General features: G+C 47.8%; 3 protein-coding genes across 4 annotated transcripts in view; 2 read left to right on the top strand and 1 right to left on the bottom strand.

The window, feature by feature from the left end:
• LOC119843336 (butyrophilin subfamily 1 member A1-like) overlaps positions 1 to 16,067 on the bottom strand; it is a 1,931,986-nt gene that overhangs the window by 1,156,894 nt on the left and 759,025 nt on the right. The gene's annotated exons all lie outside the window — the stretch shown is intronic.
• LOC119843287 (zinc finger protein 850-like) overlaps positions 1 to 16,067 on the top strand; it is a 1,467,609-nt gene that overhangs the window by 1,283,260 nt on the left and 168,282 nt on the right. The window contains exon 5 of the mRNA XM_043496610.1: positions 15,561 to 15,785. Coding sequence (XP_043352545.1) covers positions 15,561 to 15,785 — 225 coding nt within the window. The remainder of the gene's footprint in view (positions 1 to 15,560; positions 15,786 to 16,067) is intronic.
• Positions 1 to 16,067, top strand: part of LOC119843319 (zinc finger protein RFP-like) — a 555,398-nt gene that overhangs the window by 446,482 nt on the left and 92,849 nt on the right. The window lies entirely within an intron of this gene.

Below are 16,067 nucleotides of genomic sequence, written 5' to 3'. Positions count from 1 at the left end.
CCTTGAGGGGGCTTGAAGAAAAGCAGCTGGGTAACTCTAAGCAAAAGCTCTAAAGGCAAAGCTTGAGGTATGAGTAAATAAAATCAAAGCATCAAGTGATGCTTTCCCCCGGCAACACTATCCTCCTTCTGAAAGAAATCTGTTAGCAACCTCCAGCTGCTGGGGAGATGTGCACTAAGGTAGTCAGCTCATATCATCAACTGCAGTACTATGGGCTGGCACCTTGCTGCACCATGGTGTTGCAGCAACATTTCTTTCCCAGATCAAATTATCCCTTTTTCTTTAAATTCACATTCACAGTCTGAGCGGCTAGAATCTGTTACACCCACCGAGGGCACAGGGTAAGGTCAGGGGTACAAATCTGGAGTCATTTCGTCAAGGGGTGTGTGAGATACAGCCCCTCCCAACACAAGCTGTTTTTAAAACGCTGTGAACTAGGTGTAGAATACCAGCAAAATCCTGTCCATGGCCGGTTGAGGGTTTGAGGACTTCAATAGCTCAGTCACAGGTTAGAGGTTTATCACGGGAGTGGGTGGGTGAGATTCTGTGGCCTGCATTGTGCAGGACGTCAGACTAGATGATCATAATGGTCCCTTCTGACCTTAAAGTCTATGAGACTCGCCCAACACACCCTGGAGACTGCCTTGGGCTGGGAGGCAGAAAAACACAAATTAATCTGTTCTGTTGTGGCTGACCCCTGTTAATATGTGTGTGTATTTCTAAATCACTGAGCCCCATGGCCTTTTGAAATGAACCTACCCAATCAATTAGCCACACCTGCTAGAATTTTAGGCTTGGTGCATGGCCGAGCCGCACAACACTGATATAAGGGTGAGTTGATTCAAGCTTGGAGCATGGCATAGACATCCAGCCCTGAGACTGGCTTGACCGCTGAGAGCAGGTGAGTTCAGTGCATGGAACAAGCACAGCCCTGAGACTGGGGGTAGGGGAGGTAGCTGAGAATAGGTCGGCTCCGTGTGTGTCACAGGCACACAGCACTGCGAGCAGGCAGAGAAAGCTGACAGCAGGCCAGCTGAGCGTGCACACAGCTGGGGCATGACACGGAGGTAGCACTGACTGGGGCTGAGGAGATGCAAACATGTCGACTACACAGCAGTGTGCAGACTGGGGTGGGAGCTGCACACTCTGCGCATGGCACAGACACACAACACTGACAAAAGGAGAATCAGGTGAGATTGGGGCGTCTGATGAGAACGGGCAGGCTCGGTGCATGACAGATTGTGCCTCGGTTTCCCCATCTAAACTACCTGGGCTCTTCTAGGATAGAGCCAACCTACCTTTGGCTTGCTTGGAGGTCAGTAAATAAGTTTGTCTTGTACAGGGCTCTGGAAGGGGCTCGACAATTGCCCCCCGTGAGGGGCAGACGCTGTGAGGTGCATCAGAAAGGAGGACACTGCAGGGTTGTGTTTGGCAAGACGAATTTTGGCTGATCTTCATGGGGCCTTGATTCCCGGTGGCGAGGAAGGGAAATTAAGTCGTGTTGGAACATTGTATCCTGCTGCAAAGCCGGCCTCGTAACCAGCCACATCCCTAGCAGCGTTCCAGTCTCTGTGCTTTTCCCACCACGGTTACGTTCCCTGTTCTGGTCCCAGGTGGCCGCTTCTCCCTCAGTCTGTGCCCAGATCACCCTCCTGCAGCCAGGATAGACAAGGGCCTTGGAGACTCTGTGTAACCCTTTACTAGGGTGACCAGATGTCCTGATTTTATAAGGACAGTCCTGATATTTGGGGCTTTTTCTTATATAGGCACCTATTACCTCCCACCCCGTCCTGATTTTTCACTTGCTATTGGGCCACCCTATCCTTTACCCTGAACAGGGCAGGGGACCCCAGTGCCAGCTCCTCTCACACGCTGTCTTGGGCCACTGGTCCTCTGCCCTGACCTGGGATGAATCTCTTTAAAGGGGAGAGAGAAGCTCCATCTGCACGCTCCATTGAACTCCTGGCCTCTCTGCTAAGCCTCACGTGGAGGGGCACGACCAGTGCAGACTTTGCTGGTTACCTCGGTGTGTGATGGAGATGCCTACGCCCCAGGAACCAGGGTGAGATCCCAGCACATTCCATGCAGGCCCCAGAGCAGCCGCCCAATGGACTTTCAGCCACTGGCCCCAAGGACAGAATGTGGGTTATTAAACTGAAACAGACCAGCCAGAGAGAAGCATCTTTACTTGACCCCAGCCCCCAGGGCTTTGATGCTTACTTTGTTCGCGGATGCCACGGAGCTGCGACAGGTGTACCAGGAGGCCAGGGAGGCAAGCAGTCGCTCTGACACTGTGCCACAGACATGCTGCTTTTACGAGGAGCTGCACGCTATCCTCTGCAGCGACCCCCCTTCCCCCCTCCGGAGACATCAGAGGATTCTGAGTCATGGGCCAAGGAAGAGGCGGATGAGAATGCAATACCCTTGGATCCAAAAATATACGCAGTCTGCAGGTCTGTAGGTATCTGAGACATTATAGGTCATGGGTCAGCCCCTAGACAATATTGGACCCAGCCTGCAAAAGCCAATCGCCAATTCTGAAACCATTTCTTAAAAATGCAAAGCTAGCAAAAAGTTGGAGGAGCAATACCAAGTGCTCCATGCATCCAGGTCACTTTACCCCAGGCCTGTGCCGTGAGGCATCAACTGACGGTTTCCCTCCACCTAGAGCAGTGATTATCAAACTGTGGGTCATGACCCAGAACTGAGTCGTGGAATGGAAAGGACTGGGTCACGGTGGCTCTGGTCAGCACCGCCAACCAGGCTGTTAAAAGTCCCATCGGCGGTGCTGCCTGGCTAAGGCAGGCTAGTCCCTACCTTTTCCAAGACTGCCCTGTGCCCCAGAAGTGACCAGCAGCAGGTCCGGCTCCTCCGTCGGGAGAGGGGGCGCCAGGGGGCTCCATGCAGTGCCCTGCCCCGAGCACCGGCTCTGCACTGCACACTGGGAACCAGCCAATGGGAGCTGGGGAGGGCGATGCCTGCGGGCAAAAACCGCGTGGAGCCGCTTGCATACCTCCGCCTTGGAACGGAACCTGCTGCAGGCCGCTTCTGGGCGCAGCGCAGTCCAAGGTGCCAGGACAGGCGGGAAGCCTGCCTCTGCACCCTGGCTGTGCCGCTGACTGGGAGCCGCCGGAGGTTAGCCTGAGGCCTGCCCCAACCCCGTGCCCCAATTCTCTGCCCCAGCCCTAAGCCCCCCCACAAATCCAGATCCCCCTCCTGCACCCCAAACCCTTCATCCCTGGCCCCATCCCAGAGCCTGAACCCCCAGCCCAGAGCCCTGACCCCCCCCCGCACTCCAACCCGCTGCCCCAGCCCAGAGCCCCCTCCCACATCCTGAACCCCTCATTCCCGGCCCCAGCCCACAACCCTCACCCCCGCACCCCAACCCTCCCCCGGCCCTGAGCCACTCCTACACCTCAAACCCCTCATCCCCAGCTCCATCAGGTCATGGGCATCAACAATTTTCTTCAACTGGGTCGCCAGAAAAAAAGTTTGAAAACCACCGATCTAGAGTAGTGTGTGCAGCACTGGTCGCACCATTTGAAAAAGGCTATTGCAATATTGGAGAGGGTTCAGAGAAGGGCAATGAGCATGATGAAGGGCCTGGAAAAACTCTTTTGGTAAGAAAGATTCTAAAGAATGGGACTGTTTACCTTAGAAAGGTTTCAGAGTAGCAGCCGTCTTAGTCTGTATTTGCAAAAAGAAAAGGAGTATTTGTGGCACCTTAGAGACTAATACATTTATTTGAGCATAAGCTTTCGTGAGCTACAGCTCACTTCATCGGATGCATTCAGTGGAAAATACAGTGGGGAGATTTATATACACACACAGAGAGCATAAAACAATAGGTTTTATCGTACACACTGTAAGGAGAGTGATCACTTAAGATGAGCTGTTAGCAGCAGGAAGCGGGGGGAGGAAGGAAGAAAACCTTTTGTGGTGATAATCAAGGTGGGCCGTTTCCAGCAGTTGACAAGAACGTCTGAGGAACAGTGGGGGGTGTGTGTGAGGGGAAATAACATGGGGAAATAGTTTTACTTTGTGTAATGACCCATCCACTCCCAGTCTCTATTCAAGTCTAAATTAATTGTATCCAGTTTGCAAATTAATTCCAATTCAGCAGTCTCTCGTTGGAGTCTATTTTTGAAGTTTTTTTGTTGAAGGATAGCCACTCTCAGGTCTGTAATCGAGTGACCAGAGAGATTGAAGTGTTCTTTCTACCTACATGCCTCCAGCTTTTACCCAGATCACACCACATGATCCATTGTCTACAGCCAAGCTCTATGATACAACCGCATTTGCTCCAACCCCTCAGACAGAGACAAACACCTACAAGATCTCTATCAAGCATTCTTACAACTACAGTACCCACCTGCTGAAGTGAAGAAACAGATTGACAGAGCCAGAAGAGTACCCAGAAGTTACCTACTACAGGACAGGCCCAACAAAGAAAATAACAGAACGCCACTAGCCATCACCTTCAGCCCCCAACTAAAACCTCTCCAATGCATCATCAAGGATCTACAACCTATCCTGAAGGACGACCCATCACTCTCACAGATCTTGGGAGACAGGCCAGTCCTTGCTTACAGACAGCCCCCCAACCTGAAGCAAATACTCATCAGCAACCACACACCACACAACAGAGCCACTAACCTAGGAACCTATCCTTGCAACAAAGCCCGTTGCCAACTCTGTCCACATATCTATTCAGGGGACACCATCATAGGGCTTAATCACACTATCAGAAGCCACACCATCAGAGACTCGTTCACCTGCGCATCTACCAATGTGATATATGCCATCATGTGCCAGCAATGCCCCTCTGCCATGCACATTGGTCAAACTGGACAGTCTCGACGTAAAAGAATAAATGGACACAAATCAGACGTCAAGAATTATAACATTCAAAAACCAGTCGGAGAACACTTCAATCTCTCTGGTCATTAAACATTAAATCCCACCAAATGAGGGTATATCCATCCTCATTATCGTATCCGCTCATTATATTCCACACCTGAACATAGCCATTATATGGACAACATACTCCCATATCTCAATATCTGTACTTTAACCCGTTAAACTTTTACCCCCAATTGCGGATATTGCAGATTATATATTCCCTACGCCACCCGTTCCTAAACTGGATTTTGCAACCCTTGATAATCTGTAATTTATTCCCTGATAACCAGAAACTTCTGTGCTTGAACTCTGTACTGTTTTCTTTTTACTTCAACATTATCTTAATAAAATTATTAGATCTGAGAAAGCTGCCAAACCTGGTCCCAGCAAGCCTCTATTGGCTTCTTTGTGTATGTAATTGCCTACTCGTTTCTTTAAATTGCCTGTTGCTTGTTTGGTGGCTCTGCTGGGGGGTGGGGATGCGCGGCTTCTGGTGTGTTGTGTGTGTGTTGATGGGTTTTTTTTCGTTTGTTTTTAATTTCCTGCCAGAGAGCGTGATTGGCTCCCGGTTGCGCAATCTGCTTTACAAGGCTGCTTGCTGGGTCTGGCAGGAAACGAAACTTACCCTGTTACACTGTCTGCAAAGAGCTATGGCTGCAGCCATGAATCCTTTGAAGAGCCTCCGAGATGAAGCTACTTGCTCCATCTGTCTAAGTTTTTTTAAGGATCCAGTGTCTTTAGATTGCGGGCACAATTTCTGCCAAGCCTGCATCACCAAGTTTTGGGAGGGACCAAATACAGACACCTGCTGCCCTCAGTGCAGAGAGACCTTTCCCCAGAGGACCCTCAGGCCGAACAGACAACTGGGGAACTTTGTAGAAATAGCCAAGCAGCTGAGTTTCCAAGCAGCGGCAGCAGCAGGAGGAGGAGATTTGTGCCAGGCGCACCAGGAGCCTTTCAAACTCTTCTGTAACCAGGACCAAATGCTCATCTGTGTGATCTGCAGGGAGTCCCAGGCTCACCGTGCTCACAGGGTGGTCCCCACAGAGGAGGCTGCCTGGGAGCAGAAGGTAGGTCACAGCTGGGCCCGGGGCTGGGAGTGGAGCTGCGCCCCCTACCTCCTGTGCCTGGGTCTGGGTGGCACTCCCTTGTGGGGGCTGGCCCAGGCCCCACCATGGCTCCCCAAATATTCCTCTGCACTCCCCTAGGGGGGCACGCTCCGCGGTTTGAGGACGCTGGTCTAAACAGTCAAGATGGACAAAGTGCAGGAGAGGGAGGCAAAGGCTGGGGATTCACAAACGTACTTAGGTGCCTAAACTCCAGAGTGAGGTGCATAAATCTGGAGTTTAGGCACCTAAATACCAGTTTTAGGCTCCATTGCCATCCCCAGAGCTACTGCCAAGCCCTGTAGGAGCCCAAACTCACTCAGTGCCTGTGTGTTCAGGGTACAAGTTCTCTCAGTGCCTTGGTTTCTGCCTCTGGGCATGTGCACAGCTGCCCCTCTAGAGGCTTCTGGCTGCCTATTTCCTGCCAGCCCATGAACTAGGTGAGGACAGGTGTTCGCCTGCCTCTCTCCCCTGCAGGGCCTGATCTGCTGGGCACCCGCAGAGACAAAGGAATGGAAGGGACAGAGAGACACAGAAGGGGCAATGACTTGACCAAACTCACAAAACAGCTCAGTAGCAGAACCAGGAATTAAACCCTGGCCTCCCAATGCCCATCCTAGTTCTCTAGCCACTAGACCACACCACCTCTCATCACTCCTGCAATGCACTGCTTTACAATCACATTATAAACCTCTGAGCACAGCTGAGTTTCGACAGAGCTGGTGCTTGGCATAGTGCCCAGCTTGAGCATTTCATATCTAATGATCGCTGGCAGCTTCCTGGAAGGAGCAGTAACGTAACATTGTCAGCAGCATTCTCAATGGGTTCGTTTCCTGCTACTTTCTGAAGCATAAGATGCACTGAAAGATTTCTGCTTAAAAATAACAAGGTTAATCTGCTTAATTTTTTTCTCAAGGTAAAAACAGGATGACAAATTCCTGTTTTCCCTGGCTTGCTAAAGGCTGGTCACTTTGCTGCTCCTGAAGCAGAGCGGGGAGTCAGGGGAGGCACAGCCCTGCAAGACCCTGCCCACCCACCACCCACAGGTGCCCTCTTTCTTCCCGCCAGTATGCTGCATCTCTTCCCCCCTGGCCGGGCTGGAGTTAACGGGGGCCTGCCCTGTGGCCCAGGACTGCGGGCCGCTGGGGCCGGTGCTCATGCCACCCGGCGCTCCTGGGGCTGGAGACGCTGAGGGCTGCACTGCCTGGTGCTCTGGAGTGGAGGGGCTGGCTGTCATGGTGGGGGGATCTGGTGGGGGTGGGAGGGGCGGGGCCTCAGGCTGAAGGGGCTGGACTGGCAGATAGCCTCCCCGAGCCAGTGATTCACGTCCTGCCCATGCATACTTTGGAGTTTTGCTTTGGGTTTATGCGTCCATTTGAACCACAAACTCGATGCAACATTCTAGGGACCGTGGAGCCCAAGTGGACTGGAACCTTAAAAAGCCTGTTGGACAGAGCAATCCCCTCGGGGCAGAATCTGTAGTGCTGTACGCCACTCTAGCTGTAAGGACAAAGTGGGCTGTATTAGTGCCACAATAAGATTAAAGGAAGAAAATGGCTGATTCCCAGGACCACGTTGAGTCTCAGTACCGGAGCACCTTGGAAGTGCTTCTTTTCCCCCATGCCAATATTTATGAACCTTGGGAGTATGTTGTATTTTTAACCAGGAGTCCCTTTCTCCCAAGAGTTCATTAGGCTCCAGAGTTTAATATACACTTTTTAAAAAAGAGTTTTAAACAACTTTTACCAAAACTCCCTTCCCTGTAAGTTGCTCAGCTTTAACTCTCTGACATCCAGATCTCTTCATATACTGTTCCCTGTCATTGTATGGGAGCGGGACACTCTATTCTACACTGCTGGAAAATGGATATAACTTCAACCCATTGCCCTGCAGCACTTGGAGGATTTGCTGGAGGTAAAGGACTGTCTGGACCAGGCGTTCTCAAACTGAGGGTTGGGACCCCTCAGGGAATCATGGAGCTCCACCCCAACCCTGCTTTGCTTCCAGCATTAATAATTGTGTTAAATATATCAAAAAGTATTTTTTTAATTTATAAGGGGGGTTCGGACTCAGAGGCTTGCTCTGTGAAAGGGGTCACCAGTACAAAAATTTGAGAACCACTGGTCTAGACAAAGTACCTAATCCTCTACATCAAGTCTGGTGCCCCCAAGGTCTCTCCGTTCCCTGGCAGCATGACACATACAGCATAGAAGGAAAGCAAGCAGGGCTGAGACTGGAGACTGAGATGCCCAGATGCGATGAAATGAATGGAGCTGTGCTTTTAAATCCTTTGTGTGGCTCTGCAATACCTCACCCCCGGTGAAATATAGAAGAAGATCCTCGGAGCACATTTTCAAAAGCACCAACTGACTTTAGAGCCAAAGTCCCATTTTCAAAGGAGATTTAGGTCTGAATCCCCAAATGCACTGGGGTGTTGTGATGCTCAGCATTGCAATACCTAACTTTTAGGCACCTAGAAAGTCATTAAGGACATAAGAACAGCTGCACTGGGTCAGAGCAAAGGTCCATCTAGCCTAGTATCCTGTCTTCTGACAGTGGTCAGCACCAGGTGCTTCTGAGGGAATGAACAGAACAGGGCAATTATCAAATGATCCATCCATTGTCATCTGGTCCCAGTATCTGGCAGTCAGAGGTTTAGGGATCTCTGGTGCTTGGGGTTGCATCCCTGACCATCTTGGCTAATAGCTATTGATGGACCTATCCTCCATGAACTCATCTAATTCTTTTTTGAATCCACTTATACTTTTGGCCTTCACAACATGCCTGGCAATGTGTTCCATGGATTGATTGTGTGTTGTGTGAAGAAGTACTTCCTTTTGTTTGTTTTTTAAACCTGCTGCCTATTAAATTCCCCTGGTTCCTGGTATGTGAAGAGGTAAATAAACTTCCCTATTCACTTTCTCTACACCATCCATGATTTTATAGACCTTTTACATCCCCACCCCAACCCCAGTTGTCTTTTTTCCAATCTGAACACTCCATCTTTTTAATCTCTCCTCATATGGAGGCTGTTCCATACCCCTAATGATTTTTGTTCCTTTCCCTGCATGTGTTCCTATTCAAATATATCTTGTTTGAAATAGGGCCAATAGAACTGCATGACATATTCAAGATGTACCATGAATTTATATAGTGGCATTATGATATTGTCTGTCTTCTTATCTATCACTTTCCTAATGGTTATTAAAATTCTGTTAGCTTTTATGAGCAGATGTTTTCACAGATGACTCCAAAATATTTCATTAGTGGTAAGAGCTCGTTTAGATCCCATCATTTTATATGTATAGTTGGGATTATGATTTCCAATGTGCATTACTTGGCATTTATCAACAGTGAAATTCAGCTGCCATTTTGTTGCCCAGTCACCCATTTTTGTGAGATCCCTTTGTAACTTTCCGCAGTCTGCTTTGACTCCACTACCTTGAGTAATTTTGTATCATCTGCACACTTTGCCACCTCACTGTTTACCCCCTATTCCTGATCATTGATGACTATGTTAAACAGCACTGGTCCCAGTATAGATCCTTGGGGGACCCTGGTATTTACCTCTCTCCATTGTGAAAACTGACCATTTATTCCAATCCTTTGTGTCCTATATTTTGACTGGTTACTGATCCATGAGATAAACAGTCATGGGATAAGAGATAAGGTAATTTCCTTAAGAGACTTCAGTGTGGGACCTTCTCAAAGGCTTTCTGAAAGTCTAAGTACACTATATCTAGTGGATCATCCTTGTTGACATCCTCAGAATTCTAATAGATTGGTGAGGCAGGATTTCCCTTCACAAGTGCCGTGTTGATTCTTTCCCCAACAAATCATGTTCATCTGTGTCTGACAATTTTGTTCTTTAGTATAGTTTCAACCAATTTGCCTGGTGTTGAAGTTAGGTTTTGTCTGCAATACAGCCTATGTCGCCCAAACTTACATCGCTCAGGGCTGTGAATATTTCAGCTCCCTGAGTGACATATGCATTCATGTGCACAGTGCGATGTCAGCAGGAGAGCTTCTCCCACTACCATAGCTTCTGCCGCTCGTGGAAGTGGGCTTATTATACTGATGGAAGAACTCTCTCCCATCAGCATAGAGCGTCTCCACCACATGTGCTGCAGTGGCACAGATGTATTGGTACAGCTGTAGGGCTGTACTTATCAACAAGCCCTTAGGCTTACTGGCCTGTAATTGACAGGATTACAATGGGAGATGCTGCTGAGCGGGGTGTGTCCTAAGCCCTGCCCCCTCAGAGTTTGGTGTAGGAATGCACCTGTCTCTGTTATCCACACCTGGGAACCCCTCTCCTGGAGTCAGGCGGCTTAAGCATCTACGCTGTTTCTTGCACAATGAAGTTCTGCACTTGTCACTTCACACAACATCTGGGGAGCAGGCAGCAGACCTTCTTCATAACCGGTAGCCCAGGGGAAGGGCACTCACCTGGTATGTGGGTTCAAGTTCTCTCTCTGCCTCATGAGGGGAAGAGATTTGAACTGGAATCTCCCACCTCTCAAGAGGCAATTGTGACATTGCCATGAGCACCGTCTGTGGGACAGCCTGAGAGGGACATGCAATATATATACATTGCATCTGTGAGGACAGACTCCTCAGCCACCTGACCCTCCCAAACATTGTTTTTCTTGCCTCAGGAACAAATTCAAGCCCGACTGAACACCCTGAAGCAAGAGAGAGAAGAACTTCTGGATTGGAAACAGGATGGAGAGAAGCAAAGCCAGGAATATCTGGTAGGTTCCCAATATTATGGTCCAGCAGTTGCATCAATCAGAGTTGGTATCTCTCTGTGTGGGGAGAGTGTCAAGCCTGGTCTATACCCAACAGTGCCTGATTTAGCTAGGGCTACGTCTATATGGCGCAGCTCTGGGGGCGACCTGTAGGGTATGTGTAGTGACACTGCACAGTGAAAAGCGGGCTGTGTCCACACTGTGGTGTGTAACTACAGGGGTGAATGAAAGGCTCCAGCAGGGGGAGGCAGCAGAGCTGCTGGAGCCTTTCCCCACTTCTGAAGCCTTTTCCTGTGGTGGGGAAAGGCTCCGGCACTGGGGAAGTAGTGGGACACTACATTGCTAGAAATAGCAGTGTAGATGGGGGAGGCCCTGCTTGGGGGCGTATAGAGTCATGTATGTAGGGTATATACCTAGAGGGTTCAGGCATATTGCGACTCTACTTGCTTAAGCCATGCCTCACCATCTACACTGCTGTTTATGCCCATGTTAGTGGGGGCATAGAGTGTACGTCCTCTAAACACCACCATAACATTTGTGTAGTACAGATGTACTTTAAATCACTTTTTAATGTAATGTCTTTATACTGGTGCAAGGCCCTCACAGGCAAACATTTTGAACCTAGTTTAATTTGACCCTAGTGTGATGTGTAGGGTTCACCTTGTCCAGCTAAACTGAGATAAAATGTGCTAACTAGGAGCAAGGTCGAGCTTAGATCAGGGTTAGCTGTGATGTATTGGATAACCTCAAGCACTTTGCCTCTTGTAGACTCACCCTTTCAGGGTGTGATCCTGTTGGTCTTTGTTGTTCATCCCTCTGGGCTGATTCCTCCACTGGCTTCCAGTTTCAATTCTAAGCACTGATCTTATTCCCCACACATCAGTGAGTCCAAATCCAGCTACAAACAGTGATTTGAGGGGAGATTTTTTCAAAGGCACGTGTGGTGATTAGGTGTCTAATTCACATTGACAGTCAACAGGACTTACAGAACAGCCACTGCGTACCTATCTCTGAAATCCTCCCCCTGAATCTCCATCTATAACCACCAGACACAACTGGTTTCCTCTGGGACAATGTAATTAACAAAATGCCAGATGAAACATGTAAGAGCTGGAGAAAAAGCATTTTGGACAGTATATATTGTAACTGGCATTTTGTGTGGATAACCAGCAGAACTTTCATAGATTCATAGATATTAAGGTCAGAAGGGACCATTATGATCATCTAATCTGACCTCCTGCACAACGCAGGCCACAGAATCTCACCCACCCACTCCTGCAAAGAACCTCTCACCTGTGTCTGAGCTATTGAAGTCCTCAAATCGTGGTTTAAAAACTTCAAGGAGCAGAGAATCCTCCAGCAAGTGACCCCATGCTACAGAGGAAGGCGAAAAACCTCCAGGGCCTCTTCCAATCTGCCCTGGAGGAAAATTCCTTCCTGACCCCAAATATGGCGATCAGCTAAACCCTGAGCATATGGGCAAGATTCACCAGCCAGAAACCCAGGAAAGAATTCTCTGTAGTAACTCAGATCACACCCCAGCTAACATCCCATCACAGGCCATTGGGACTATTTACCATGAATATTTAAAGATCAATTAATTGCCAAAATCATGTTATCCCATCATACCATCTCCTCCATAAACTTATAGAATTTAATCTTAAAGCCAGATAGGTCTTTTGCCCCCACTGCTTCCCTTGGAAGGCTATTCCAAAACTTCACTCCTCTGATGGTTAGAAACCTTCATCTAATTTCAAGTCTAAACTTCCCAATGACCAGTTTATATCCATTTGTTCTTGTGTCCGCATTGGTACTGAGCTTAAATAATTCCTCTCCCGCTCTGGTATTTATCCCTCTGATATATTTATAGAGAGCAATCATATCTCCCCTCAACCTTCTTTGAGTTAGGCTAAACAAGCCAAGCTCCTTGAGTCTCCTTTCATAAGATAGGTTTTCCATTCCTTGGATCATCCTAGTAGCCCTTCTTTGTACCTGTTCCAGTTTGAATTCATCATTCTTAAACATGGGAGACCAGAACTGCACACAGTATTCCAGGTGAGGTCTCACCAGTGCCTTGTATAACAGTACTAAAACCTCCTTATCTCTACTGGAAATACCTCGCTTGATGCATCCCAAGACTGCATTAGCTTTTTTCATGGCCATATCACGTTGGCGGCTCATAGTCATCCTATGATCAACCAATACTCCAAGATCCTTCTCCTCCTCCGTTACTTCTAATTGATGCACCCCCAGTTTATAACTAAAATTCTTGTTATTAATCCCTAAATGAGTAACCTTACACTTCTCACTATTAAATTTCATCCTATTACTATTACTCCAGTTTACAAGGTCATCCAAATCTTCCTGTATGATATCCCGGTCTCTGTCTAAATTGGCAATACCTTCCAGCTTTGTATCATCTGCAAACTTTATTAGCTCACTCCCACTTTTAGTGCCAAGGTCATAATAAAAGATTAAATAAGATTGGTCCCAAGGACCAAGGAGGTGGCCTCCTCCACCTTTAGATCCATAAATTCTTCAGTCCAATCCACTTCCCTAACTAATTTCCTTAGTTTTTGAAAGTCAGCCCTTTAGAAATCAAAAACCCTAGTTGCAGATTTATTTTTGTTAATCCTTCCATTCAGTTTAAACTGAATTAGCTCATGATCACTTGAACCAAGATTGTCCCCTACAATCATACAACCATTTCTTCTATGAGATCCTCACTACTCATCAAAACCAGCATCCCCTCTAGTCGGTTCAGCAACTACTTGATGAAGGAATCCATCAGCTATCTAATCTAGGAAAATCTGAGCCCTATTATTATTACTAGCACTGGTCCTCCAGTCTATATCTGGGAAGTTAAAGTCTCCCATGATCACGCAGTTTCCATTAGTATTTACTTCATTAAAAACATTAAAGAGGGCTCTATCCTTATCCAAATTAGATCCTGGCAGTCTATAGCACACCCCAAGCACTATCACAGGGGAGGCTCTAGTAGTTTTTTCCCCAATGTAATTTTTGCCCAGACAGACTCTGTCTTATCCATTCCATCGCTTCTTATTTCTTTACATTCTACCTCATCATTGATATTCAATGCTACTCCACCACCTTTACCTTTATTTCTGTCTTTCCTAAACAGCACATACCCTTCAATACCCATAGTTCAGTCATGACTACTATTCCACCATGTTTCTGTTATCCCTATAATATCTGGTTTCACTTCCTGCACTAGTAGCTCTAGTTCCTCCATTTTGTTACCTAGGCTCCTCGCATTGGTGTACAAACATCTTAATTTTTGCTGTTTGGCCTCGCTCACATTCTGTACCCTATTAGGCCCGGTCGTTCTACAGCCAGTATGACCTATTAGACTGGTATCCACACCGCCCTTCCTCCTTATATCCATTCTCCTACCCATGTATCCTTTCTTACTTCGTTTTCTTCCCTCTCAATGCTAAAATCCGGTGTGGAGATTACCTGGACATCTCCCAACCATCTCCCCCAAATTCCTAGTTTAAAGCTCTCTTAATCAGTTGTGCCAGCCTCCATCCTAGAAGTCTATTTCCTTCCCTACTTCAGTCTTCTCCACTACTCTCTTCCAATGTATTTCTGATTCTGAGTCAGACCCCCCCCCTTCCAACCTTTCTGCTATTGGAACAATCTAGATGATCAGCAGAATATACTAAGCCACTCAGACCCGAAGACTCATCATTTTCGACATATTGGGTGACATTTTCAAAAGTGCCTAAGTGATTTTGGAGCCTGAGGTTTACAATTTTGCAAGTGGTTAAGGGCCAGATTCTCGCAGGTATTTAGGGGCTTAAAATGCAGAGAGAGGCCTAGTGAGATTTTTCCGAAGCAACTAAGTAGCACCTGGCGTCCTCTGTAGTCAAGGCGACTTAGGCACCTATGTGATACTGAAAATCCCTTTCAGGGCTTTTATGCCTCTTTAGACCTTAAATATCTTTGAAAAGCAGCTCCTTATACCTTTTTTTAAATGGGTTTCAGCTCCTACATGATTTTGCTGTTTCTGAAAATTTACCCTAAGTTCTATTTTCAAAAGTCACTTTCAAGGAAACTTCGGCTCCTAAGCACCAAAAGTCACTTTGAAAATGGGAATTGGAGGCGTCAGTCCCCAAGACACTTGGGAACATGTTGTTCATTCAGGCCAGCTGAGACTATCAGGCATGTTCTCCTGAAATCTCAACCGTGTGTTTTTTAGGGTGAAATGAAAAGAGGGCTCTAAGAACTGTTCCCAGACTCTCCCCAGGACCCTGATAGGCTGTCCAACTTTCTCATTTGTGAGAACCGGACACTGAACGCTGGAACCTGCCCCGTCCCATGCTCCACCTCTTTGCCTCGAGGCCTCACCCCCCACTCCTCTTTCCCCCTCTCACTGTTGCTTGCTGCTCTCTCCACCTCCCTCCCCCTGCCAGCTGAGCGGAGCTCTAGGGGTGTGGCGGAGGTGACGGGGGCAGGATGGGGGAGGGTGAGCCATGCTCTGGGGGTAGAAGGGTGATTGGGCCAGGACAGGGGAGCTGCCTGTACTTCTCTCTCCCCCCCCCCAGAGCCATCCCTGAGTGCTCCTCCAGGCTCCCAGCAGCAGCTGCGGATCTTCCCATCCTCTGGTGCTGGAAGCCAGTTACTGTGGGTAACCGGACTTCTAATGTCCAGTCAGCAGTGCTGACCGGACACTGCCAGGTTCCCTTTTTGACTGAACTTTCTGGTTGAAAACTGGGCATGTGGCAACCCTAGTCCCTGACCCGTCCTTTCCCTGTTTGTCTCTTCATTACAGGGAAAGATAGAAGCTGAGAGGCAGAAGATTGTGTCTGAATTTGAGCAACTGCGGCAGTTCCTAGAGGAACAAGAGCGACTCCTGCTGGCCCGGTTGGAAGAGTTGGAGACGGAAATTGTGAAGATACAGGATGAAAATGTCACCAAATTGTCTGAGGAGATTTCCCGTCTCAGTGACTCGATCAATGAGATAGAAGAGAAGTGTCAGCAGCCAACAAATGAATTCCTGCAGGTGAGACAGTTAGAGACAGACATCTCAGGCTTTTTTGATACATCATATATAAGCCCTTTTGTTTTCAGTTTAAACCAATTTTTACCAAAAAATTTCTGGGTTTTACAAAAAAGTATTCAGTTTTTTCTGATTTTCATCCTACTTTTGTATCATTCAAATATATATAAAAACTTGTTTTATTAGGAAAATACAATACATTGCATGAGATCTCTGTATTCAGATAATACATTATCCTGTGTGTGTATATGCAAAGCTGCCTGCTGAAGTAAGAACGTATTGTTC

Source organism: Dermochelys coriacea, chromosome 14 (genome assembly GCF_009764565.3).
Source record: "Dermochelys coriacea isolate rDerCor1 chromosome 14, rDerCor1.pri.v4, whole genome shotgun sequence".
NCBI classification, from domain to species: domain Eukaryota; kingdom Metazoa; phylum Chordata; order Testudines; family Dermochelyidae; genus Dermochelys; species Dermochelys coriacea.
Note: the sequence above shows the minus strand (reverse complement) of the source record. Positions and strands in the feature narration are given on the sequence as shown.